Here is a 27384-nt window from a genome sequence, read left to right on the forward strand (position 1 = left end):
TTTTCTTTGGAACATTGCACAACTACTCTCTTGTCCTTGAGGTGAACCTTATTGTGATGGTTATCACATATTTGAGCTAGATCTAATCACTGCACAGGCATCTTACAATAGCTTGCCCTTACCTACAGTATGACGACATTCAGTGGTGGAAAGTACATTTACTCAATCACTTGTACAGTGATTACAAGTACAAATCCAGGGTGGTTGTCCTTAAGTAGTTTTTTAGATAAAAATTTCTCAATATGAAAAAATATGATGCATTGTTTTGTGTTGCAATTGCTGCAATAATAATGCAGTAATAACAGCACATACATTTTTATATAGTATTATGAACGGGTTGGGTCTGCATAATGATTTTAAATGTTTTTAATATGTTTAATATAACTTACAACACATAGCAATAAAGTAGGCTACATGCATAGGCTTCTTTTAGTTGTAATAGATTATATTTTATACTTATATATTTTATTGTGGCATCACTACTTTTACTAAAGTAGGCTACAAAACCTAAATATCTCCACACAAATATTACATAAATAGCCTAAGTATTGACAAAAAGAAGCAGTAGAAATCAAGTTTTACAAAATGTGTCACATATGAAGCTGCAGCTGGTTTGACAAATGCCCATAAAGATTCCTCAACACGTTGCTATCAGATGTGTATTCCCTCAAACACATAAGCAAATCCTGCCAGTGAAGTTTTTGTTTATTGGCGTAAGTGCCTTCGTATCCAGGGAGCCTGTTTACCTGCCCTGTTGCCCGGTGACATTTTTGTCTGTGTCGTCAAAGGCTGGCAACACCCCGATATCCCCGAAGCGTTCGTCTCATTAGCGTTTCGTTAAGGTGGAAGACCACAACCTGGTGGTGCTTTGTTTCTATTTCGGCATCTATCACCATTAAAAGCCGTCTCTGCTGTTCACAGAGTGGCGGCATTGACATAGTAGGATATCTATATCTGTTGCAGCTTTGCGTAGGCACATTCTTTCCCACCCGACGAGAACACGCTGGACATAGAGGCGGTTACAACGACGCGAGGCCACCTTAAATCACATGCTGACATAACAAGAACACTGCTCTCCTCCCACATCCGAGAAGGGTCTGTTAAGAGGTGTCTCACCTTCCCGACTGCGCTCTTATTACCACGAAAGACGCCGGTGAGCTAGCAACGCGCCGGAGCATCTTAGGTCTTCGCTGCAGCTCCTTATTGGTCAGGAGGTCCGGTGCGTAACGTCGCGCGCTGGACAAGCACAGACGGGCCCGCCAGAGAATTTACAGGGAAACCGTGTGGATACTCAAGTGTTGTTGGATTTATCTGAGTGTTTTTTGGGGCTTTTACATTTACATGCCAAAGCTGGGGAAACACACTGGAACACAGCGGACTTCAGCGCGAAGCTTTAAAGTTCTCGCCACAATAATTGGTAAGTAAGACCAAGTCCAAGTTGTGAGACAATTTAAACACATTTTCAGCTGTAATGTTGACACACACCTTAGGCAAGTTTAACATAGTGTGTTGTTGGGAGAGAAATTGATGGGAGACGAAAATCACGTAGTGATTGCATGAGCCACCTTAACTTAAGGCCGGTATAGACGACGGGAGAATGTCGCTGTTACTGTAAATTATAATTAGCAGCTGAAGTTGTTGCAGACATTGTCCGTTTAGGAGCACAAAATCAACCTTATAAAGTGATACTGTAGCAGTGTCAACCATGCTGAGGGGATAATAAGCTAATATTATGACTGAGCATGAAGCAAAAGCAAGTGAATTCATGTTTTTGCCCGGTAGGCTAAATGCTTTCTGTAAAGTCCGAAGTCAATATAGGCTATCTACCTTTGTTAGACGCCAGTAAACTATGAATCAAGTGCATGCAGTGCAAGTTTTGTTTGTAACAGTACTTTCTTGTCCACTGGGTGGCGACCGAGTATCTTTTTTTTCCACGTTAAAGCCCCTGCGATGACTTGAAGGAATCTGTAGGGGTGATCTCGCTCTGTGGATACCCCTGTACAGGCTTTTAAAAACTCCCAACCGGTCCCTCTTTGTGTGTAGGCTTCTCTGCTTAGTTTTGTTGCTGGTCGGACAGTGTTGGTCACCTCAGAATGGGAAACATGAGCTCGTGCAGCACCACCACTGCATGTAGGAAAATATTAAGTCATAAGCTATTGCAAATATGTAATTTGCTTTTACACACTGTCCTTTATCTGCTGTTACTGGAATGTGTGCTGAATATACTGCGAGTTACCGGCATCCTTCTTCCTGAAGAGAATGCCCAGTCCAGTATGTCATTTGCATAGTCTACTATGCGCGATCACTTCATTGGTTTCTGCATGCCGCTGAGGTCAGGGGGAAAAGGATGGCGTCAGCACTATTAATGCCAGTTTCAACCCATCTGATAACATAAGCCCTGGTCTGTATACCTAGTATTTAAATTAAACATCCACACTAGTGCGGTTGATTAGGCTGCTATAACAGAAGAGTCAGACATCAAAATGCTCTTTAATGTTTATCCAGTAACACAAGTCAAACCAAACGTCCATTAGCTAATCATAGCAGAATCTTATCTTCTGTTTTTTGCAGTGGCTGAATGCAGATTTGAACGCGTTGCACAGGAGGACCCTCATAGACTACACAACACTTTGTAGAAAAGGGACCTGGCACAGATTAAGACTGCATAATAATACAGGAATAAAATAGTAATTAATAGCGAGTATGTTATAGCAAACAGGAAACAATTCGTCATTTTAGTTGAGTTTTCGTCAAACCCTCCGGTGACCTCTAAAGGACCGCGGGCCTCAGCTCCTGTAGGGATACGGTGCGGGCACATATTTTGTTCTCCGCTGTAATTTATTATGAATGGCCTAAACTCGCCTGCCCTCCACGTGGGTGTGGATCTCTTCTTGCCATTGGCTGAGATCAGCGGCGTCCTGAAGGAGCTCCCCTGTGATTGGCCGAGCTGCCTCGCGGCTGTGGGCGTATTTTTATCGACGGTGGAAGTGGGATACTTTGTGACACTGTTCATTGTCGATGTTTCACTAGAGCTGCTGTGGGTATGAGTGCGCGGCGGAGAGCCTCTCGCCACTAGCCGTGTTGAGGCTTTGCAGCTTACGGACCGCGTGTTTTGTCACCTAAAAGCTCGCAGGCGCTCACAAAACACCGAGAGGAATTTCTGTTCTTTTCTAGTAGACCTGCCAGTTTTTGTTATAAACGTAACTGCACGCGTAAATGAGCGTCCGTGGCAGTTTTATTTTTTGCTGACAACATACTTGCATTTCTGGCTGCCCATCTATGTAGCATTTAAGGAAGACTCTTGCCTGCACGCTGGAAAGGGCAACAAAGAAATATCAAACAAAGAAAGACGAAAGGCGAGCCGTATTTATGTAGTTGACTTTCCTGAGGGAATATTCTCATGATATCGACCGGAGAGAAGACGGACTTGGTTTTATTCTGACACTCGGGGAGCGAGAGAAAAACGGAGAGAAAGCTCTCTGAATGCCGCCTTTGATTTGCAAGCGGATCACGGGACGGTAGCCGACGCGACGGGTCTGCCTCACCATCCTCCTCACCCCCGGCTCTGCTCGTCTTGTCTCCCCCTTCTCCGACCACAGGTTATCGGATGGACCAGCACCCCAGCGCCCGGAGCTGCACCAGTCGCGGGGCTTCGTCCTGCGAGGCCGTCCCGACTGAGCCCTCCATGAATCTGTACATCCACTCCACCACCGGCACACGCTTTGAGCTCTCCCTGCCCCTGGAGGAGACCGTGGAGGGACTGAAGAGGAGGCTGTCGCAGAAACTCAAAGTACCAAAAGAGAGACTCGCTCTGCTACACAAAGAAACGTGAGTAAACCTGATAAGCGGTATGTTTGCTAGAAGTGTTGTAGCGTATTGTGTAAACATTAATGTACTTTGTCCTGAAAGGCCAGCCTGTAGGCTCTGACATCTTGAGCCGTAATGTCTAGGCTACTCCGCAGTTTTAAAAATGTGAATACATCGAGTTTAGGTGCGTTTCACCCTCTGGGTCTGCAGCGATATGTTTAAATCTATACTTTGGATTAATGCGTAGCCGTGCTGAGCTCTCAGGAGCTTCAGAGACAACCTTGGCTGCTCTGGTCATCAATACATTCAAGGAAACTACTGACCACCAGGACGCACGGTATTGGAATTACGCACAGGGGACGCACCGGTCACTGGAACAGTATTGACTAGGACTTGCAATGCAGACTTGCATTGATTCATGCCTCCTTCATTATAAATACCGAAGCCTGACTGAATTTCTAATGCAGTGGGAGTCAAACACGTTAAACATTGATGAGTAAAGTCACTCTTAGGTAGCATGTAATTTATTTACTGAGCTGCTGCACAGGCATATATTTGTTCATCTTTGACATGTGACTGTACAGTGGAAGGCTATAATATCACATCAGGGCAGCACTGCAAGGGCGAGGGAATAGTTTAAACCTTTATTATTTAAAACCAAGCTAGTAACAGTATTAGGTTATTAAATGAGCTAACAATAGTGCAAGTGGTGTTATGTAAAAAGAGAAGAGAGGCTTTAGTACATGCAAACAGTCAGCATTGTTTTTCAGCTCCCATCCCCACTCACCCATTGTAATCACCCAATAAATCACATCATCCTTTAAAACCTGAACCCCCCCCCTCCCCTTTTTTAAATCTCCTCTTGCTCCTCAAACTGTAGACCTACAGTAAGTCAGTGTGGGCCTTTGTTCAGCTGCATGGGGTAAGATTTTGGTCATGCCTGTACAGTACCTAAACATCCTTCACTGAAACCAAAGGAGACAGAGAGTGAGACACTTGGTGTGTGAGTGGTTTTAGTGCATCGTGACTTGCAAGAAAAGACAATTTCCTCATAGTGGAGCAGACACTCCTGCTCTGCACCAAACATTAAACAGTAAAGTCCTGGGAATGCATTATGGATCACTTTCTTTAGAATAGCAGAGGCTGCTATGATAATGGTTTACAGTTCAATTAAGAACAATAGTCTTATAGCCAATGATAATTACTTGTCATACTGTTAATCGTTTCCCATAATTATTAATAAGATTGCGGTTTTGGTTTCAGTGTAGAGTGAAGTTTCAGGTGTACAACTTAAAATGCCAAAAGAAAATACTTACCTCCACTTAGGCAAGTGGCAGTGGTGCCAGATATCCACTGTGAGCAGTTGTCAAGCTCCACTATTCTCGAAATTGAAATATGACAGCCCAATCAATAACTCTCTTTCATGGAGCTTTTCACCCACGGCTCTTTTCCAAACTAGTTTTGAAGTCTGTCTGCCCCCCCTGGCTGAAGGGTGTTTGTGCGTCTGAAGAGAGAAGATACTGTCAGCACAGTCTAATTATCTTGTCCTCTCTAACCCTTCAGGCGACTAAGTTCGGGCAAACTCCAGGACCTAGGTATCTCTGATGGGAGCAAGTTAACACTTGTACCAACCGTTGAAGCAGGATTAATGGTAAGGCTCGCCTGAATGGGATTTTATCCTGTCCAAATATAAATAGAAAATACTGTATGTTAGCATTTCTTGCATGTTTATTACTTTATTAAGAAATTGATGATGATTTTTATTCCATTAAAACAGAATTTTTAAAAATATTCTTTTCCTTTCTTTGCAGTCTCAAGCATCAAGACCAGAACAGTCCGTAATGCAAGCCTTGGAGAGCCTAACAGAAACTCAGGTAAGGAACTATTTCTCTGTGTTGACCATGAAATAATATGGATGTAGCAAACTTGGTATCCTACCATGGTTGCGATGTAAACTGAGCTTTTGGCCTTTTGTGTGTTTGCATGATGGATGTGGGAGATTGTAGCTTTGGTTAAGTCCAGAGCAACACCCAGATATGACAGATACAGAGAGAAAGAGATGAGATGAGCAGGCTGCACAAGCACAAGCCTCTTTGCTTGTCTAATCTCAGCCTCTTAAACAAGCCAAGCCATGCTAGCCTTCCAGTGTGAGCTGTTAGGATATAATAAGCAGCAACACCCTCCTGTATCCTAGTAACATCTGTGTGTGTGTGTGTGTGTGTGTGTGCACGCCACTGCAGGAAGCCAGGGCGAACCAGGACACAAGAAAGGCATTTTTGTGAGCTACTGAGAGGATCAGCACTTCCACCTTTCTGTTTATACCTTTATCTGTAATCTCTCTCCACTCCTTCTGTATTTCATGCTCTAACACACACACACACACAGGCAAGTTTCCAGGAAGTGTGCTGTGGCTGCATGGAGATTGAGTGTAGTCTCACCCGCTCATAAACAGAGTGCTGGATCACCAGATGACAGCCTTCTCACTCAGTATTAGCATATGGTTCCTGGAAGCCTAGTATGCATACATGGCTTGTACTTACAGTGAAACGGCGCTGTAGGGCCTGCTGAAATACAGTTGCATTTGAGTCACTGTAGCATGACTCACCAAAATGATCAATAGTGAGAGTAAAGCAAAAAAAAGGCAAATAGTTCTCTGTGCTGGCCGCAGAGAGAGGGTGCGAGCGAGAAGAGAGGCGATAAGGCTGAGTGCACACAGACAACAGTGTGACGTATGAAACACTCTGCAGCTGACTGACTGACTCAGACCAACTTCCTTTTGTAGCGTTGGGTAACACTGAGACGTACGTAAGTGCATCAGTGATGCGCTGCTGACTGATGTCAAAACAGTACACGGTGGTGAAATTGGATGCTGATGTAAGCAGCGTGTCAGTCATGCAGCGGTAACATTCTGATGAATTTTTCTGAAGAATGGTGCTGTACATTTAGTCACTTTTTTTTATAATCAGAGAATGTGGGCTGTTTGGAGATAGCCGAGTGTGGTTCAGCATGGCATCATTCCCTGCTGATAATTTTACGGTGGAAATCCTGGCCTTGTTGTGTGTGTGAACTCAGCATGCGTCTCGTAGCGCTGACAGCAGATGACTGCATGTGTGTAGGTGTGTGTAAGTGAACATGTGCGTGTCTGTTACTGGATGTGTGTATGTGTATGTTAGAGTGATGGTGGGCTGGAAGCAAGCCTTGCCCATCATGTGGTACGCCTTTGCTGGGCAGCCATGAGTGACTGTCAGTTTCACCAGAGGCAGATGATAATTCAGCCGCAGAGCCAGAAGAGCAGATCTCTCCCTCTTCTTCCTGTGTCTCTGTTACTCTTAAATTCATTATGAATCAGATGCTTGCGTTTTTCTCAGGAAATGCTTGCAGTACATTACTGTTGCATATACATTTATTGCGACAGTAATTGTAATCCTACAGTGGGGTATAGAAAGAATAAAGGACACGATAAGAACGATAGCAGGGTAAAAGGTTAAAAAAAAGGCACAAAGCTGCTTTAGTGTGTTTTTATCCAGAGAAATTGATTCCTCTTTATAATTCATGAAGCGGAAAGGGATGATATAGATTGCAGAGAGATTAAGGATCTGAGTAAGATTAGAAAATAGGAACACAAAAGCTTTCCTTCATTTCCTCTCTCCCCCTAACTCCGGGGCTATCAAAAATCAATCAATGCACTTAGCTCTTAAAAGTGTCTGACATGATAACTGATATGCCCATACACCCAAAAATAGCCTCGGGGAGATGTGGCGTGGATGTAAGCTTTGGTAGCCATAAAAGCAGCGGGTATGAACCCCTGGCCTTGTAACCACCTCACCCTTCCACCCAACTGTATTTTGGTCAGGTCTCATTTTCAGATTGGGCGTTTGCCGCGATGTGTGCGTCCTCATGGAAGACGAAGCTAAGTGGATCACCTCATGTATTCTGCTTTTATCACGATTCTGTGGGGGTTCACAGCTAGCTGCTACCTAGCTAGCCAATCAACCAACCATGCAAAACATGACAGCATCCATGGTTGTTTCAGACTTTAGTGGAGCAAGTTAGATAGAAAGTGTTTTATGGAAATGGAGCCTCGGCAATTATCGAAATGGGATTTTCTTTCCCCTATGCACGGTCTCCCCCTTTTCCTCCTTCTCCCTCTCTTGTTTCTGCTTAACAGCTCTCCCAGGGCCCTATAATTTAAATGTGCTGTGGTTTGCAAGTCCGACTAGCTGCCTCAGTTTGACCGTGACTGGTTTCTTTAGCAAGGACAATCCTGGCTGCCTTAATTCCTCCTCTGGCATCTCACTAGACTTTTTGCATGACATCTAAGCTGTATTAAGCCACTGCCTCCTGACAGACCATCAAAATACAGTTGCCTGCGCTTCTCTCTTCTCATTCTGTCTGCTAAATAGAGGTTGTGTGTACCGCTTACAGTTGTGCACAGGCACACACACCCACACACACACAAACTGGAATTGAAAGGATATATTTAAGAAGATTTCTGGTCGTGCTCAGAAAATGAGAAAATGTCTGATCCTAGTAGTAAAATGAATGTATACTTACAAGACAAGCAGTGAAAAGAAAATGAACGCAATATGCACTTTTTCTGGGCGGTGGCACGAGCTGTCCACCTATTGATCTTATCTCGGTATTTGATAAAAAGAGAAGGATTATATGTACCTCGCAGCACACAGGCATTATTTGCTCATTGATGCACATTGATGTTAGAATAAAAGCCAACCAGGCAGGCAGGCATCACCCTTACCATCCCCCCCATTGCCCTTCCCCCATGCAGCCACCTCTTTGTTCCTGTCTTAAAGCATGAGCACCAAACCTGCCCAGCTGACAAACCCTCAAACACACAACAATGATTGGGGGTCACTCTTCAAGTTTGGCTCTCCCCCATGATCCCCTTTCATCCTCCACACATCCATAGGCGTCAGCTATACCCAGTTGAGTGCAGTTACAGTGGTGCATACTGGTTTCAAAATCAATGCGCGGCCCAGCTGGAGCAAGGCCCAGCAGGCTGCAGATTGACAAATTTTGACTTGACCACTAGCACAGATTGCTTTGGGAGGAGGCTGTGTGCTACCATTCCATAGATCCCCGTAGAACAAACTGTTACATATCTGCTCTATTTTTCCTATCCCTGCCGACAAGCACCTCCTGTCCTTATCCACCCCCCATCCTCTTCGTCTAGGAGCGATGACGACAACGATATGGCACAGTTGTGCCATTGTATCTAGCAACAGACAGATGCAAACTAGTAGGATCTAACAATCTGCGCGGAGTCACCTCTGGGTCACCCTCGCCTCATTTCCTCTGCTCGGCCTCCCTCAGGGGGCGCCGTGGTGGGCCAGACAGGTGGAGGAGAAAAGAAAGGGAGAGTTTGCACTATTCAATCTGTAATATGTCAGGCCGGTGTGTGTGTGTGTGTGTGTGTGTTATGTAGGTTAGAGGTAATGGGGGAGTATGAGCACATATGCTTGGCTAACTCACAGGTGAAGAAATACAGAGGGGAGCCTAATGAAAAGAAAGAAATGAAGACTAAAGGGGAACAAGGTATTTGGCTTACTACAAGAAAAGGCAGTTTGGAGAATGGTGTCTGTGTACATGGACGAACAACTATGTGCCAGTGCATGACTGTGGGTAAAACAGCTCAATGCAGATGGTCAATATGTTTCTTTATCCAGTCGTGCACCCTGTACACCACCTTATCTAGATGCTATAGTTAATCAGCAGGATTGCCAGAACTGTAAATCATTGGAGAGTAATTGTATTGAGGATTTGGGAGTGCAAGGAATTGAAAAATACTGGCGACCTGTCCAGGGTGTACCCGCCTTTCGCCTGATGTAAGCTGGGATTGGCTCCAGCCCCCCACGACCCTGTATGCAGGATAAGTGGTTGACGACAGATGGATGGATGGTTGGAATTGAAAAATGACTAAGTCAGTTTGTTTTGTCAATATGAGAGAATCCTCCCCTTTTTATAGCACGCACCCCATGTCCGCACTGCCATTGAAACGAAGGCCTTTTATATGCATGCAGTAAGAAAGCGGGAGGCTTTGCTCTTTAGAATGGTAATTTGCTTTTTGTTACCTAAATGAAAGCTACAGAAATGAATTTGTTGCTGGATGTGTAAATCAAATTGTGTATGGAATAAAAGACAATGCTGATCTAAAGGCCCATTCAGTCCCTGCTCATGTAAACCCCGGCCTTGAAAATGGCATTAATAAGCTGATCACGCAGTATTTTTGCACCTGTGTAATCCCCTTTGTGATGCTCAAACGCACAGCGGGAGGGGTATGCTGGGATGGGCGGAGGGAATCAAGGTGTGTTGTGGCGTAATCAAGGGAGAGATGGATTTTGCAGGGGATTTCATTGTCCTATTGTGTATATGCATCTGCTCACGTGTGTGTGTGTGTGCCAACATCCATTTTTAATGTCTGTGTCTTTGTGTCTTCCCCCATTCAGCGGCCAGGGGAGTCTTATTTCTCCATATTTGAGTCATGACCATCATTGTTTTCCATTCCCCGGTGACACTGAGCTCTTGTGATTCAAGTAGCAGGCATCGTGACTAGCGGGGCTACTGTGTGGGAGGATTGAGGCCAGGAATGTCACGTCTGATAGCCACCACCAAGTCTAATGAAGTCAATTAGGCATATGCTACTGGTGAGACAGAGAGGCAGGGGTCAAAAGACCTAGGCCTCTAAGTCATACAAAAACATACTGAAGAAGATGGAAGTTTTCTGAAGTAACATTCTTTTCACCTTCTCAGTAGCTGCTTCTTACTGCCACTCTACTTGTCATCTTTCCTCTGTCGTTGCTCACTCCTCTCCCGCCTCCCCTCCACTTGCCTGTACCTTTATCTCAAACAAATGGGATGCTATCCTGCTTCCTCAGTCTTCTTTTGTTGGTGATGATGATATTGTTTTACAAGAAGCCCCAAATTTGTCTTGCTGGCTATAGAAAATGCTCATGGTCACCTGCACCTGCGCAACGTAGCTGACAAGTTGTTGGCACAATTGGATTGTGAGGAGTGGCTTTTGCAGGAACCCGATCATCCTGAACTTTGCCATTCTGATCTCTCTTTTGACTCAGTCGATCAAATTCAGTGATGGCCAGCTGGTCCTCTCTTGCTCCTTTCAGCCCCCTCTGTTTCTTATCAGCCAGTATTATAGACGCCTATCTTTCTAATGGAGCCTTTGAAGACCCCCCCCCCCGACTGCTTTTAGGACTGGGGCATGATGCAAGTCATTGATTTTATTTTCTCCCTTCTCTCTTTTGAGGGCCTCTTATTACATCTTCAGTCTGTGTGTGGCTGCACAGAGTCTATCAATAGTGTCCTGGTGCGATCAAAACATCTAGGTCAATAGGGGGGTTAATAAGCTGGTTTTTGAACCATACCTTTCTCCAAGCGGTTCGACAGGTGAGCTGCTGCGTTGGAACCAGAATGACTGGAGGAGACATCTTCCCCTCTCTCAAGGCTTCCCTCTCTCCACCCTACTGTCCCGCCCTCCAATCCTCGATCCTCTTTTCTCTGGCACAAAGCTGCTCAGTTGTTCATGAATGTCAGCTCAGTGCTGCCAGCACTCTCTATCTTTCCCTCCCTCTCTCTCCCTCCCTCAATCTCTCAGCCTCTCTTTCCCTCCTTCGCTCCTTATCTCCCACCCTTAGTTCGCTTAGTGTGCAAAGGAAGAACGACTGCAAATGAGTTCCTTGAACCACAGGGACCCCAATAAATAAAACTGTCAGCCAGAGATGTCGAAAGAGGGGGAAAAAAAGAGGGAAGGAGCCAGAGGCACACTCTCACTGAATATTTCATCACCCACCACCGCCACTCTGACACCCCACCCCCATCGCCCACATCCCCCATCCTCCCCTCACCATCCTTGCTCCCTTTCTCATGCCAACCCCCTATTTTTCCCCCTCCATCTTCTTCCGCCCCTCCTCCGCTGGCTGCCCCTTATCATATTCTCCCCCAATCCCTGCATAGCAACCAAAGCCTCCTGCTAAACAAAATACCACCTCCTGGACCCCGACAACTTAAACAAAATGGTTGATGGCGCTGCCTCTGGGGTCAGTTGTTAAAGAGGAGCGGTGATGGCATATTAAGTGGGACAGCTCTTTATCAACACCTGTATGTCACTGAATAGACTCTGTCATGGTCTTTGCCCGTGCAATTCCTGTGGAGTATAATCACCTGTGTGTGTTGTTTTCAGCAAAGCTTCAGGCATGAGCTCCTCCTTTTCTCTTTACATACCACCACTGCTGCAACAGAAGGAGAACAATGAATGGCTGGTTTCTCTCTGTCTGCCTTTACAACAAAAGTGCCCCCCCCCTCCCCTTGTCTTGCGTCTCTCATAACAAACCACTACAGACAGCCATAAGAAAGCATGCTTCTCTCGCAGGCAAATTTGAAGCCTGCCATGTGGTGTTGGGAGCTCAGTAGGAGTACATGATTTTCATCTTGGTGGTTTTGAATAATCCACACTAGTCATTATAAGGGTATTCAAGCCCCCTCTCTGTTTCTCCTGCTGTCACTCACTGTCGGCCCTTTTCTCTCACTTTCTCTCGCATGTGCTTGATAAAGCAAAGGCCCTGCTCAGACATGACATGAAATGACATCTTGGAGGACTCCTTCACAGGCAATGGATATAAATACAGCTATGACTGCTCAGTCTCACTGGGATTCAACATATAGTGTGAACACATATGTGTCCCCGACCATATTTAGTAAGACAATTCTCCTCCACATGGTTGATTTACCAACTCTGGCATGGTGCAGAAGTACAGAATAGCCACTGCAGTCCTCTCCTCCAGCTGTGTGACTGAGCACAAATGCACGTTTCTTTTTTTTCCTGTTTAGCTGCAGTTGCAGTTTCATCACAGATAAAGTAAAATGTGAGTAGGGAAGTGAAATCTGATCACGAGCAGTCACTCGAGACGGATTCTGATGCCAGGTATGAACTGTAACCCGTTTTAGCTGGATGTTTGTGGATCGGAAGTCTGAACAGAACCACAGACAAACAGAGTTATTTCTCGGGGGCGTTTTCCCTCATCTTCCTCCCTCCCTTTAATGAAACACCGGGCTGATGGTCTCCCTCAGGGCCTCTGACTTTGTATGCATGTCCGTTTGTATGAGTGTGTGTGATGTGGGTTGGCAAACTGCCGACTCATTCCCTTGACAGCTGTCAGTCACAGTCAGACACAGTCAGCGTCTCCTCCCCCTCCTTTTCTCTCTCGCTATCTCTCCCCCCACCCACCACCCACATTTTGGGATACCGCCTCCCCCCGAGGTCTCAAACAGACACACACACATCTTGTCTATTAGGTGACCTTTTGTACACAGAGTTTCCTAGAGACATCTGAGTTAGTGTGAGTTGTCACTTCACACCCCGCCCTACTGAGTTTATTGTCTTACCAAAACTACAAAAAAACTAATCTTGGTGGGTGTGGACTGTACTATCAACAACGAAAAGGGATGAGTTTCTGTTTACCTTGCAGCATCCTTTATGCTGATTGTTGCTGCTTGTGAACTGTTGATTATTTACATGTTGAAATTCAGCTATCAGATCATTCCAACCCCCTTACATCCTTTCACCTGACTCTCCTCTCTCTCCATCCTCTTTTTCACACCATGTCAATACCAATGTGCAAAGGTCACCCTGGCAACAGAGAGGTGGCGGTCGATAGAGAAATAAATAAGCAGAAGAAAAGAGAGAGAAGTGATGGAGGGCAGAGCCTGGTGATTCACAGGGTTAACTATAGGCCAACATCTCACAAGCACACTCCAAAGGCTGCAGGGTCTGGGGGGAGAGAAGCCTCTTCTCTCTTTTGCTGTCTTTGTATGTATGTCTCTGTTAATTGTTTTCTCTGCTTTGTCATTATTCTTTCTCACCGTCTCTCGTCTTCTTTGTGCTCCCCTTGTGTAGCTTTTCGGTGCTGCTTCTGTCTTCCTGTCCACCCCCCAATCCCTCCGCCCCTCTCTGGGGACTGAAAGCACACAGACTGGAGGGGTTGCTGAAACCATTTTGGAGGCGTCACTTTGTATTTGCCTGTGCTGGTTGTTTCTGTATGCTTCTATTTTGGGAGAACCTGAGATGTCATTACTGCTGAGTCTTCAAGACCCAAAGAAGCCCCCCCCTCCCCGCCAACAACTAGAAAATACATATGCTTACACGCACCCACGCACATGCACAGATTTCAGAAGTGAGTGGTAATACACAGCAACAGAGCCACAGGCATGCATGAAGGGGACAAGAGAACTTTTGTTGTTTAGTGTGAATCCTTCAACCAAGTCGTGACAACTCCGCTATTCTGTGCGCATTTGTGTGTGTCCATCCGGGCCACGGGTGGGTCAGTGAAGGCGTCCACACTTAGCCCCTGTTAGCCATTGCCAGAGCTCCAAAAATGGGCAGCCCTTCCAGATCCGCCACGGACAATCGGCCATTCTGTGTTTGAGAGGCAGGCGGGGTGTATTTCCTGGACGTGGGACTGATTTTTCAGGCCCCGGGCCAGTCAGAAGGGTGGCCTCTGTCTCTGAGCTGAATGACACTGCTGACTGAGAACGGACTGAGGGGCAGTGTGAAGCAAGCGAGAGTGGGCTCTATTTGTGCGTGTTCTCAGATAGGTCTCAACCACCGCTCCCCAGCAGATGTAAATAGGCCAGTGTTACAGAATAGAGATTGATTGCATGATGGGCTAATGTGGTGTCTCTGTGTCTCTCTGAGTGGGGGAGCTTAATGCACTGTTGTGTGCATTTTAACTGCCATGCATGGTGCAGACTGTTCATTTACAAAGGAGGAAGTCAAAATGTAGGGGGGAGTTTTTCTCATAATCCTGATGCAGACCTACTTTGCAAATACCACTGCACCAATAAATCATGTATATCTTGCCCCCTATTGATCTAAAAGTATATGAATTTAATTTAATAAATTCTCGTTTGTCTACCTGCAGGTCAGTGACTTCCTGTCCGGCCGCTCCCCCCTCACCCTGGCACTGCGTGTCGGTGATCACATGATGTTCGTCCAGCTCCAGTTGGCGGCGCAGCAGTCCGGTGGTCCCCAGCTCCAGCACAGACACGTCATCACCCGGGGCAATGCAGAAACGGCAATGGGACAGCCCACTGGGCAGCCCCGTGTTCCCCACCCTCACCCCCACTCCCACCACCCCCATCATCCACACAGTCACCCCAGCCCCCACTTGTCCCAGCCTCACCTGGTACCTTCCTCCCCCTCTTCCCCGGGCTCCCCTTCCTTCCCCCTGCCCTCCACGCACCACCAGCCACTCCCTCCCATGTACCACCAGTCGCCCTCCTCCGCTCACTGTAGCCCCCCAACTCCTCCTCCTCCACCCCACTCCCCTCGCCCATCCCACATCCCTGGAGGTCTTTTCCGCTCTCCGGCCCATCACCATCATCACCACCACCACTACCACCAGCCTTCCTCAGGCCAACCCAGCCAAGACATCGGCCAGGCCAGCCCTGTAGCCCCCGTCCTCTGCCCTGAGGTAAGCCTCAGAAATATTTATTGGAATCCACATTGTTTAACTTTTACATAACTGATGTCATCAAAGGCACTTAGCCCTCAATGGCGGGGATGGGTTATGACCGTTAGACCCGAGTGTCATGCACATCTAAATCATCCTCAATTAAATTGATTAGATTAGTGGGATATCCCAGCAGCATAAGGGCAAACCCGTGGTTCACTTAGGTCTGGAAAAGGTTTGCACATGGTGTGTGTGTGCGTTCGCTTCCAAACCACAGTGCACTTAGTCATCACTGGAGTGCAGTCTGGAGTGCAGTCTGCTTCCTAAATACATGCAAGCAGGCCAACACACACACATAAGCCAAGACGGACACTGCATCCATATGACCTCATCCTGCCCACCGAGATGTACTGGGAAAATGGGGGAAGATAAAGAGCTTGAGAGAAAAATATTTAAAGAGAGACAGACTTAATGAATCGAAGTTGGTTTTTCATGCGAACACTGATCATTAACCTCAGTGTTGCTGGCCATTTATCATTAACCTTTACAACCATTTATTTAACTGTGGATAATAAGAACAGCTGCACACACACGCAAAAAAAATCACTTACTTGTCTCCACCAACCAAATCTGCTGTTTATACTTTCTCCACCTCCCCGAGCTCCAGCCTATGGAAAGTGAATAAGAACCAGATGTCAGTGGACTATGTGGGAGAGTTGGTTCACAACAAGAAAAACAGAGAGACAGGCCAGTTTAGCACTGAGAAAACGGAAATGGCTATTCCTCATCAGGCTTTCACATGTGTAACACTCACACCAACACATACTCACACACAAACACAGCGACCTTTGCCTTTGTTTGTTTCGATTTCACTTTCAGATGTCAATCTAGTGATCCAACTTAAGCTAAGGGGACGTAGCTGGGTTGCCAAGTTTGTTTTTTATCAGGTTTGAGTTAACAAGATACCCTGGGTGTTTTGGGGCTGTAGCATGCCAGAAGGCCCAGGTTTCCTGCTTTCTGGGGTTTCTTATAACCTTCAGCCTCTGCTGCAGTTTACTTACATAGTAAATAGTATAGTATTTACAACACCCCAAGGTAGAGGTCACATACACAACTCATGATGGGGCTTCCATTATGTACTGTATATATAAGGCGTATAGGTCAGAACATGATTTCAACATTTCACAGCTCACAAGTTATGCATGAATGTCATTTGATGTGTATGTTAACACAGTATGGGATGTGAGCATGGAATATCTCCTCACACAGATTGTGTACAGATGTGTTCTTTTTACACTGCTTTTCCATCCCCGAAGCCTTACTTAGTGCTATATAATTTCCCTCCAGGCTAACTGCAGCACCAACAGCCCCAACAGTGGCACCAGTCCCTCAACACGCTCCCGTAAACCTGGCGCCATCATTGAGAGCTTCGTCAACCACGCTCCAGGAGTCTTCTCAGGGACCTTTTCAGGTGAGAGGACACTGAGCTGCCAAGATTTATTGCTGCTCTAAGCAGTAACCATGCACACAGAGAGATCCAGCGGAAAGCCTCTTTTATGAGAACTTGCATGCTTCACAAAAAATTCCCTGAAAATCCCTCTGTCTGGTGTCAGGCTATATATGTGTGTGTGTGTGTATGAATGACCTCAAATGCTTTGACATTTTATTGAAAAACTTAGTAGACATTTCTTGTAATGCTTTTTCCATCTTTCCTGCTCCCTCTCTCAGGCACTTTGCACCCTAACTGCCAGGACAGCAATGGGCGTCCCAGGCGAGATATTGGTACCATCCTTCAGATACTCAACGACCTCCTGAGCGCCACACGCCACTACCAGGGCATGCCCCCCTCCCTGACCCAGCTCCGCTACCAGACCCAGTGTGGTTCAACCACCTCCCCATCCCCCTCGCCGCCTCCTACGCCCCCAGTTGCCGGCATGACGGGCGTCTCTGCCAAAGCTACCTCTGTGCCCGCCAACAGCCCTAGCAGCCCTCCACCGACTCTTCATCCACTTGTGCAGTGCCAGAGCCAGATCCGCATGTGCAAACCCCCTGGTGAGTGACTATACACCGCACTCTCTCTGCTCATTCAAGCATGTCATCAACACAAACAAAAACATACTCACATTAAGTCATTGTGCATCCCTTAAAGCAGATGTTCCTGCAGTTGCCACAGCTTCGGGGGGAGTGTCTGTGCCTGTGTGAAATGACTAGAACTTGTCATTTTACTGAGATCTGCTCTTACATTGCAACCTACTAAAGAATTCATTGTCATCTTTATCTTTTCTGTTTCTTTTCTCATTGCACATCATGGTTAGTTATCCGTTCTGTTGGGATGATTTTGCATCATTCTCTTGTTCAGGCAGATGTTTTCATCTTTAAAATCCTGACAAAGCAAGAACAGAAAAGTCAGATTAAAGAATAAAAGCAGCCATGCGTATGTATCTCCTGGGTTTTGAGGCGAAGAGGAAGAGATGGGAGGCGGGGGGGTCTCCTTAGTAATGCAATACAAGGTTCTCCAGGCCTGTTCAGTCAGGCTTCACTTGTCAGGCAGCAGAGTTGGCTTTGCTTTTGTGCGCCAAGGAGATAGGTTTACCCCTTCAAGCCTGGGCTGGGCTATGTTTAGATTAGATTAGGCTTTGGGTGCTTTAGGGCTGCAGCTGGGGCAAGTATAGGCTGCGACCAGACCAACCTCGACATACCCATGCCCAAGGGCTGGGCCTGGCCAGGTGCTGGAGTTCAGATGATACTGGTTAGGCACCGAGTGTTTCAGAACCTCCTTTCCTCGCAGAGACACAGGATGTTGAGTGTCAGACAGATGTCCAGAACTGATAGCATTCAGTCAATGTTGTAAGGTTACACTGGCTGTGCTGAGAGAAACAGCATTGTCCTCGGCTGCCTCCTTATCTCCTGTGGAGGAAATCGAGCTAGTCTTTGGTGAGCTGCTGGTACATTTTGTTGAATAGTCTGGTAGGGAGGGTCCTGGAGTACAGTGATTTATGTTTAATGTTTTCTTTTGTCTGAGCATACATTTCTATTGCCATGCTTTGGCTTTGTCCCCTGATCTTCTGTTGCAAACAGAATGGGCTGTTTTAGTTGTAGCAACTGAATACATATTGTCTGGGAATATCCAGTATTCTTTTGCATCACCCTGACCAGTTATAATAGTACAGGCTTATTTTCCAAACTCAGGGAAGACCTCTCCTTCACTTCCCCCCACCTACGTGCACCCCCCCACCCTTCCCCTCTTCTCCTACTATTGTCATCTCTCTTCGTCTGCACTCAACAGCCCACGCCGCTGTTTCCACCATTTGCTGTCCAAAAACAGCCTCGTCTGTAAAATCCATCTCTCTGTCTTCCTCCCTCTCTTTCCATGTCTCTGTTGTGCATCAATACATTGTCTGTGTTCATTTGGCCTTTAAATAGATAGATTTATTCCGAAATGCAGCTCTGAAAAGAGTTTGCTTTGTGAAGTAGAGGGCATTGAGAGGAGGAGGAGGACGCGGAAGAGGGGGGTTGTTAAAACCACAACACTAAGCCCCCATTCTTCGTATGGGTGTTTATATCCTGTCCATCAGTCTACCAACTGCCCACTGATTACCCCTCAAAAAAAAAGAATGGATGAAAGAATAGTCTGTCTAATGTCCTTTTCTGACTTTACTGCCTCCGTCCAACTTCCTGCTCACAGTGTACGCTTCCAGAAAGTGATGTGAATGGGTAACCTGTCCAACCAAGCGCAGGGTAGCTCACCGAGACAATGAATGTGCTGGTGTGTTTGTGTGTCTGCGTGCCTACTTGTATTCTGTTCCACATGGGGTACTAAGGAAGCCGATGACTAAGCGCTCTCAGGCAGGTCTTATCAGCCGACACCTGATGGCAGACTTACTGGACTTAACACCACGGCTTAACACTGCTTCACAGAAACCTGCCTTCATTCAGCTACAGGAATAACCAGCGCTTCCCATCTGCCAGAATGTGCATTTGTGTGTGTGCGCCCAGTCAAACTTGAGGTTGAAACTGCCTCTTGAAAATGTCACATAGCTTGGCCGTCTCACGAGAGCCTTTACCCTTTCCACTGCAAGTTCATGTGCGAGGGTGAGAAGACGAGCGTAAATAAAAAGCTTGAGCGTACACACATGCGCGCACACTCGCACACGCACACACTCGCCTGGTTAAAGGCTTTGTACGACTAGCTTGGTTTCTATGCTTTGCAGTGTGGACTTGCTGAGCTTGGGGATTTGTCAGTTCAGAACTTGTGTTGGATTTGAACAGGAGGGCTTTAGGATGGCCTGGCAGGCTGATTGTTAGCTAAATTCCTTTAGTGAGTAGGGTGGACCTCCCCAGCACCCCCCCTCCCCAGCCCTTCAGCCCCCTGCCCAGCCAAACCTATTGTGCAGGGGCCAGGGACAGGGGCTGCATACAGGGCACCAGGCTGAGCCATTGTGGAGCAGAGGAGGGGAGGGGAATGGGATTATAGAGCTGCCTTTTAGTCCCACTCCCACTGCAGCTGCCTTATTTCAACACAGACCCACAGAGAGGGGCAAAGCAGGGGCAAAGTTAGCCTCTCCAGCAACCCCTTCCTCTCTTGTGTCCCTTCCGCATCCCTTCACCTCCTCATGCCCCCCTTGGATTGTCAGGTCATTTTAGCTTCGTGCTGGCTGGGGCTATAGGGAAGCCAAAGAAGGAGAGAGGACAAGTGAGACAGAGAGAGACACAGGAAAGATCCCATGCCCTTAACATGCTGTATTTAAGCCCTGATCCGCTTGGCTGAGGTGCCGCACATCATCCACTATAGGCTTTACTCCGCTCTCGTCAAACACACGGAGGTTTGGTGTGACACACATGCACCGGTAACTCAACGAGCGCCTCAGCACAGCACAGAGCTATCTAGCAAAAGCCAGCCAAGCACATCAGGTGCCCTTTCATTGTCGACAAGGAGAGTGAGAGAGGAGAGAGAGAGAGAATGCAAATGAAGTTTAAAAGTCATTGAGGAGCTTTCTCCCTGCAGGACTGTCACTGCCCTTTCACTGGCTGTCAAAATGCTCGTATTAGCTTTGATTTGATTGGTCGCTTTAGTTTGTGATTAGTTGGTTCACTTTTCTTTTGTGGTGTTTTTTCCTTTCCTATAGGTCAGGTTTCCCAGATATATGGCTGATCTGTGCTCCAAAGTGCTTTCTTGTGGTGACATTGAGGATTGGTAACCTGTTGACATTGAGGATGTAGCTATTGTCACATGCAAATATTAAAATAATACTGTGATAATTATTGTGAATTTTGCCCCTGCCATTAATGGAGAAAGAGTTCAACTAGAGGAAACCAAGGCTGACTTTACTGCAATGTGATTTTCTTTCCCCTTCTTCCTCTCTGCCTCCTCTCTTTCTCTTTCCCTCTGTCCACCCCTCCCTGTCTCCCCTGGTTCCCTGGATGCTGAGCAAACACAATGTTCTCTCTGCAAGATCACAAGACTTATCAAGGCAAACAAACAAACAACAGCACTAAGACAACTGCAAATGAAGGCCAATCTTGATAAAATCAATAAAAGGAGAAGCTCCTTCAATCTCCCCGTGCGTCCTGCACACTGTGGCCCTCCTTCCCTTTTCTCTACCTCCATCCTCTGCCTCTTCTCCTCCTCCTCCACCCACCCACTCCTCCCACCCTCCCGTGTGCTTCCTATCTCAGTCCTAGCTGTGTTGCTGGGCTGGGCTCAAAGGCAAGGAAAACTGACTGACGCATCGATTATTCATAGATCACCCCTTCTCCCTCCCTCCCTCCCTCTCTCTGTTTTTCTCTGGCTTTCTGTGCAGCTCTCGATGTATTTACAGGGCCTGTGTCAAAGTCTTCAGAGAGGAGCGTTTGGGGATGGAAAAATGTGCTGCTTGGGATTGAGTTTTGGTGTGATCGGCAGGCATGGGGATTGGTGAAAAGAGAGAGGAGGAAAAAGAGGCCGGCGTCAATGTCCTCTCTGTGCCATTGACCTGTCATATGTGTGATATCTTCCACCGTGCGTTTCTAAGAAAAGATCTTTAGTTCTTCAACTGTCTTTTCTGTCACGCAGGGTTGTAAATGAACATGGGTTCTCTCTCTCTCTCTCTCATTCTCATTCATTCCCTATGTCTCTTACCCACCTCTCTCTGTGTCCTCCAAGGTTATTACGCTTACGTCAAACCCTTGTTTCTACTTTCAGACTCTGGGCCAGCCTGTGTGTATCTGTGTGTATTGCGTGTATAGTCTGTCCTTCTTAGCCAGCCCTAATAATAGCCCCACTGTCATAAACATAGTCTGAAGATCCTTGCGGCCAGCTGTGTCCGGCCCAGCCGCCCAGGGCTACGGTAGTGACGCTGATGAATGGCCACACAAAGTTTGGTGTAGATCCAAGCACATTCTCAGAGCTCTTGCCAAGCCAAAGGCCAAGACCTACAGTACCACCAGACTTCACTTTACACTGCGTGTGTGTGCATTTGTTCTTATATATTGTTGAGTCATCTTAGTATATGTACCTCTTTGGAAAACAGGATCATTATTGAGTGTACTGCCCTGGTAAAAAAAAAAAGAATTAACACTGAGACACTCTGTAGGCAAATTGTACCAGACAAACAGATTTTGTAAGTAGGCATATGTTGGCTTTGTGCCGTTTCATTGTGTACAGACTTATTTTGACACCGCCGAGGGGCGGTTTCGCTGTTGGCTAGTCAGAGCAGGGGAATGAGGGGAAGAGGGAAGACTGGTGGGGGTTGTATATGAGTGTCACATGGAGTTGAGGCAGCAGAACAATGGCTGTAATGTAGGAGAACCCCCCTCCCCCCCGATCTCTAGTGATGACATGCTTCCCTCACACAGCGCACACGGCATCTGGATACACACACATACGTTTGCAACAGGACAGAACAAACATATTGGCAGGAGAGTGGAAAACCCCCAGTCTAATGTGGCTGAGTGTAATGTGAAGAAGTATTCTTTTCTGTTAACTCAGTGCTACTATTCACATCCGTTCTGCTCCCAAAAAGCAGCATCGAGGCGGCTTGATGGCAGTTTAGTTCTTTAGCATGCACTGCCAGACTGTGGTGAATATTTATAGCTGGAGAAAAAGCTCTGCAGCGCGCGATCCGATAAGCAAATGAGGGAAGGAGGTAAATTAAGCCCACACAGAGTCCGGAATTCATTCCAATAGTGGGGAGGGGGGGCAGAGGAGGGCACAATCGATTCGGAAAACTGCCACCTATGGCTGATTCTTTACCCTCCACCCTCTTCCTCTGTCCTCTTTCCTATCCCCCTTGCCCCTGGGGGAGGAATTCCTTAACCCACACCGCAACCCCCTCTCCTCTCCCCTCACCTCCTGCATCCCCTTCTTCACACTGCCCCACCTAGCTGTCTCTGGGGAGACATGGGGCAAGAGCTGGAGGAGGGTGGAGAAAAGGGGGGAGGGGGGGTTGGGTCAATGAGCTGAGAGTAGGAAGCTACAGCCATAATAAAGAAAAAAAATAGCAGAAAAAAAAACCCAATCTCTCCCTGTCTCTCTCTCCGCTTACAATTTCCATTCGCTTGCATTTTCTATTGAAAGCCAATAGCGTTGTCCTGGGCCCCGAGATGGATGGCTGCACTAGAGCTAAGGTTTAATCAATAGGTCTTTTTAATTTGCCATCGATCCACGTTAAAAGCTACTGCGGCTGTTGCTGTGTGTGTGTGTGTGTGCGTGTGTTTGCGTGCCTGAGTCTACACATTGCGCATGCGCTTTTTGTGTGAATACATGATGTACTCGAATGCGGATTCGAGTGTCTGTGTGTGTTTGTTCGTGTTCTGGTGTGCAGCAGAGGCAGAGATGGCCGTTGTGCTTCGGTTTATTGACATTCTAGCCCATTATTTAATTATTTAATTCCCAGACAGATACTAATGGAGCTGGCTAATAGATTGCGGTTTCTTTCTCTTCCTTCCAAGCCCCTGAATATACGTACGAATTGAATTAGGCTCGATTCGGCCACTGTAGGAAAGCATTCACAGTGCAATGCAAGGCTTCTCCCCCGAGACTGTATTCTCCTATAGGCACATCAACAGCTAGAAATGCACTTAGTAGCACATCCAGTCACTGAGGCATGTCATCTGCAGTTATGTGTGCAGATATCACAGGCAGCTATCAGTCGTCTTGTGGCTTGTGTTTGTTTGTTTTTGGCCTTGCTATTCATTCTCAAGGAGAGTCAGGTCTAAGAAGGTCTCCACGCTTAGCGATAAGGGGATGAAATGGCACTGAGGGGGCTAATGATGCTCAGTGGGGGAGGTTAAGCAGCAAATTCCACAACGTGCACATTGTGTGTGTGTGTGTGTGTGTGTGTGTGTGTGTGTAAGAGCCAAGGGAATGATCCTAGCATGTCCTAGCATTATCATCAAGGCTGTGTTGCTTTATCTTCTGCCTGCTAAACACACACACTAAAGCACATAGACACATATTGACATTCTACTCACTCCCAGCTTATTTTGTCGCTAGTGTGGATTCTGTTCAGTGTATTGAGCATGCAAAGAGAAATATCCGACTGACCGTCTGTCCCCTTTCTCTCCCTTTGTCCAGGTGACCGCGTGCGTCAGACCGAGAACCGTGCAACTCGCTGTAAGGTGGAACGTCTGCAGCTGTTGATGCAGCAGAAGCGCCTGCGCAGGAAGGCCCGGCGGGACCAGCGCGCCCCTTATCAGTGGCTGCCCAACCGCAAGGCTGGACGCAGCAACAGCAACAGCAGCATGTCCAGCGAGGGCTCCCTGGACCTGGACTTTGACGATTCAGTGTGGAAGCCCGACGTCAAGGCTGACTTGAAGTCTGAGTTTGTCATGGCCTGAACCATTTGATCCCACACGCTGAGGAATATATTAAAAGATGTGCAAAGCGTTGCCTGGGATTTACTTAGAGATATATTTTAAAGGAGTGGATTGGCAGGAGGTGACGCAGAACTGTGCAAAGGTCATCAAGGTTGTCCTTGTGACTGGCGTCTGTCACATGAAAAAAAAAAGGCTCCCTGCAGACTTTAATCCCATTCTGTCATTCACAGTTGACCTTGGGGGGAAAAAACAGCAACAATAGCAACAGAACTTTCTTTTGATGCTTGGATTTGGACAGGCAACAACCAGACTTAATATACAAGACTTTTTACGGTATGATTACAAAGAGTGTACCTGAACTTGAGCATAGCAGAAGTGGGTGGTGGTGGTGGTATTTTGTTTTCTAAGATTTTGTTTTTTAAAGCACACTCTGGACAGCAATGAAGAGATCCACACTGGACTTATTAACAAGACAGGAGCACCAGAGGCCTCAGTGTTTCCTAATCGCAAGAATGGCAGAACTGCCGAGCTATGGATTATTCCAAAGGGCATTCTTATCGATCTCAAAACTCACCAACCAGAGTGTAGTTTCTACCTGTTACGGGGTGGTTAAACTCTTTTCTTTTTTTTTTCATTTTGAAACATATTATATTTTATAAACACAAAATATGTAGCATTGTTCACAAAGCATTCAGGTTTTCATATAACAGTTCAAAGTAGTTGTTGATTTGCACATTGTCTTGATTTATAACAGCTGGTCAAATGCGTGCAAGGAGGAGGAGGTGGGGCCTGAAATAGAATAAAAAATGAATATGGAAGTATTGATATCAACCTCAGTGACATAGGGTATCGATGGGAATGATTAATGAATAAACAAAATGAATTAATATTAACAGAAAGTGCTTTAGAGGATTTTAAAATCTTTAAAATGTATATGGGGGAAAAAAATCTATTTTTTATTTCTCTTCCTATCTGCTGTTTTCAAAAAACAGCAGCCCTCTGTGGCTTCAGTCAAGTCATTGACTACCAACAAATGCATACATCAATTCAATCATTCAACATGATTGACTATCATGAATAACAGTCGTCTAGCCACAACAAATGATACAGAAAGATAAATTTCACCCAGCCCACCTCATGTCTTACAGACCTGAATGGACTTGTTGAGGGTTTGTATAAGTTTGTGTACATAAATGTGATAATTGGCAAAGGTTTATGAGGGTGTGTGTTTGATTTTACTGTAAATTGATTTAGAATATCCCATGTTTTTGTCCCGAGTTGTCTTCTCCCAAATATCCCTCTGTAGTTTCTCAAAATCATGGAGATCAGCGGCAGTGACTGCATAGGTCACTACTATATATCACAACAATATAAAATGTCAAATTCTTAGTTGGTTCCCAGTTCTAAACCCATCTGATGTGTACCCTTACCACAAGTCCTCATAATAATAACTATTTTTTTATTGGCAAAGAGGGAGAAGAAGTGGGATCTGTATCCAGCATCATTATCTAGTGCCTCCACCAGAACATCCATTGACATATCAGGTTAGGCCTTTCACAGTTCCGCTGCTACACATGGGGACTTCAAATAAAAAAAAAAAAAGCGAGAGGGAAGAAGTGACTTTTCTTTGCATGCAGAAGTGTGAATTACACTGATCTCTTTTCTATTGATGGAAGAAAAAAATAAGAAGAAACTGGTGCTGTGGGAATGAAGGTTAACAACATGCATGAATTTGTGAAGAAAATAAACAATGCTGCTTTTGTTGGTTAGGTTTTTGTAATTTTTATGTTAGAACAACGGTGTCCCGCTAAACATAGTGTGACGCAAAAAAACCCCAAAACAGATGAAGTTAAGTGTGGACTCGCGTCTTGCTCAGCACTGAACATTCCTGTTGTGTGACAATGAAGATGATGATGAGCAAAGAGCAACTGACTCTCTCTCTACTCCACTAACACTGGTTTTAACCCCCATGACTTTCAAGGACCCAGACAGCCCAACTGTTTAGCCACCTCCCTTCCTCCCAGCCTGAACGCCAACCCGAGGCTCGTGCGGACGCACTCTCGCAGGGAACCAACAGACCAGCGGATTTACAGGACTGTTGAGAGAAGCATCTGGTCTGTCTCTTTATCTGTCTGTCCGTCTGATCGATCGACCACCCTACCACAATTGCACTCCCAGAGATTGCAGTGAGAGATTACCTTTTTTGGTGAACCTCATCTTTTTTTTAAGTGGCCTTACCTTTCACTAAAAAAATGAGACATTTGGGGACAATGGGAGCGGGAATGTTTTGTTTTTTGTTTTTTAAACTTTCTGTGTGCGTCGTTGTCGGACTTGTTGTCATCAAGGCGCCATTTTTGTCACTGAGGACACTGGGCATCTGTTGTTTAGTGCTTTTAGCTGGTGGAGTCTCTATTATGTCAAGGCTTCTGTGCCTTAAAAATGTTGCCCTTGCTGTGTCAGTGTCAGATTTAAGCTTGTTTTCATTGGTTGATACACAGGGCTGTAGTATTCGCAGCCATGAGAGTCATAGATTTTAGGGGTAAGGCTTGTTTGAGCGAATCAGATACTATTTAAAAGTTGGTGTTGTTCCTCAAATACAGTCTTGGTCCCATTTCTTTGTTGTGTTGCCATGCTCGTTGGTCTCCGTTGTCCAAACCTCACATCCCTCTAAACTCAGTTGTCCCACCAACAAGCTGCAAAAAGCTACAAATCTGTGTAACTTATGTTAACTGAGGAAGTTTACGCCAACAGCCCTGATTCAAAATAAGAAAGGTCCTCTGAGGACTCCAGACTACATGCACTTCCTGTTTCCTTCGATACAACATTATTAAAGGACAATTTATCCCCTGCCCCTCTCAAATTTTATTTAATTCTTTTTTCATTTTGTATATGTATGAACTATACTCTGTGTGTGCCTCACTTCTGTGTGAAACTCAAAAAGATGAAACAAAACAAAAAAGATGACAAAAGCATTACAGAGAGGATAAAAAAACAGTATGTTGGTGGAATTCTGATCACGTCATTTAAGTTGCCTGTTCTTTCTTGTAGCCAACTATTGAAAATAACAGGATTCAAGAATACAATTTACAATGTTCTAGCTCTAGACCGGTGTAGCACATGTGTGACTGTATTAATTTATGAAACCAAAATGGTAACTGTGAATTATGTATTTCTTTGTGCATTTGTTTTTTTTAAAGCGGGGGAGAAGGTTGTCGGGACATGGCAACAGCTGATGCTCGTGTCCGAAAAAAACTGTTTTTGGTGGAAAATAATGGAAACGAAATGTGTTTCCAAAAAAAGA

The 27384-nt window shown here is 46.0% G+C and overlaps 1 protein-coding gene across 1 annotated transcript; it reads left to right on the forward strand.

The window, feature by feature from the left end:
* Positions 1-559: 559 nt before the first annotated feature.
* On the forward strand, positions 560-27352 carry midn (midnolin). Its single transcript, XM_038716242.1, has 8 exons — positions 560-1417; positions 3600-3828; positions 5371-5458; positions 5619-5681; positions 14757-15308; positions 16635-16758; positions 17016-17339; positions 23842-27352. The coding sequence occupies exons 1-8, from the start codon at positions 1342-1344 to the stop codon at positions 24102-24104; spliced, it is 1719 nt and encodes a 572-aa protein (XP_038572170.1). The 5' UTR covers positions 560-1341; the 3' UTR covers positions 24105-27352.
* The last annotated feature ends 32 nt before the right edge of the window (positions 27353-27384 follow it).

The sequence above is a fragment of the Micropterus salmoides genome, unplaced genomic scaffold (genome assembly GCF_014851395.1).
Source record: "Micropterus salmoides isolate LMB-PRFRI ecotype aquatic unplaced genomic scaffold, ASM1485139v1 Ms_hic_scaffold_13, whole genome shotgun sequence".
Taxonomy (NCBI): domain Eukaryota; kingdom Metazoa; phylum Chordata; class Actinopteri; order Centrarchiformes; family Centrarchidae; genus Micropterus; species Micropterus salmoides.

Bases quoted from the DNA above. Each gene is read 5' to 3' on its own strand.
- midn (XM_038716242.1), top strand. From the start codon at position 1,342: ATGCCAAAGCTGGGGAAACACACTGGAACACAGCGGACTTCAGCGCGA. The intron at 1,418-3,599 runs GTAAGTAAGACC...CTCCGACCACAG, and splicing joins AGTTCTCGCCACAATAATTG to GTTATCGGATGGACCAGCAC. The intron at 3,829-5,370 runs GTGAGTAAACCT...CTAACCCTTCAG, and splicing joins GCTCTGCTACACAAAGAAAC to GCGACTAAGTTCGGGCAAAC.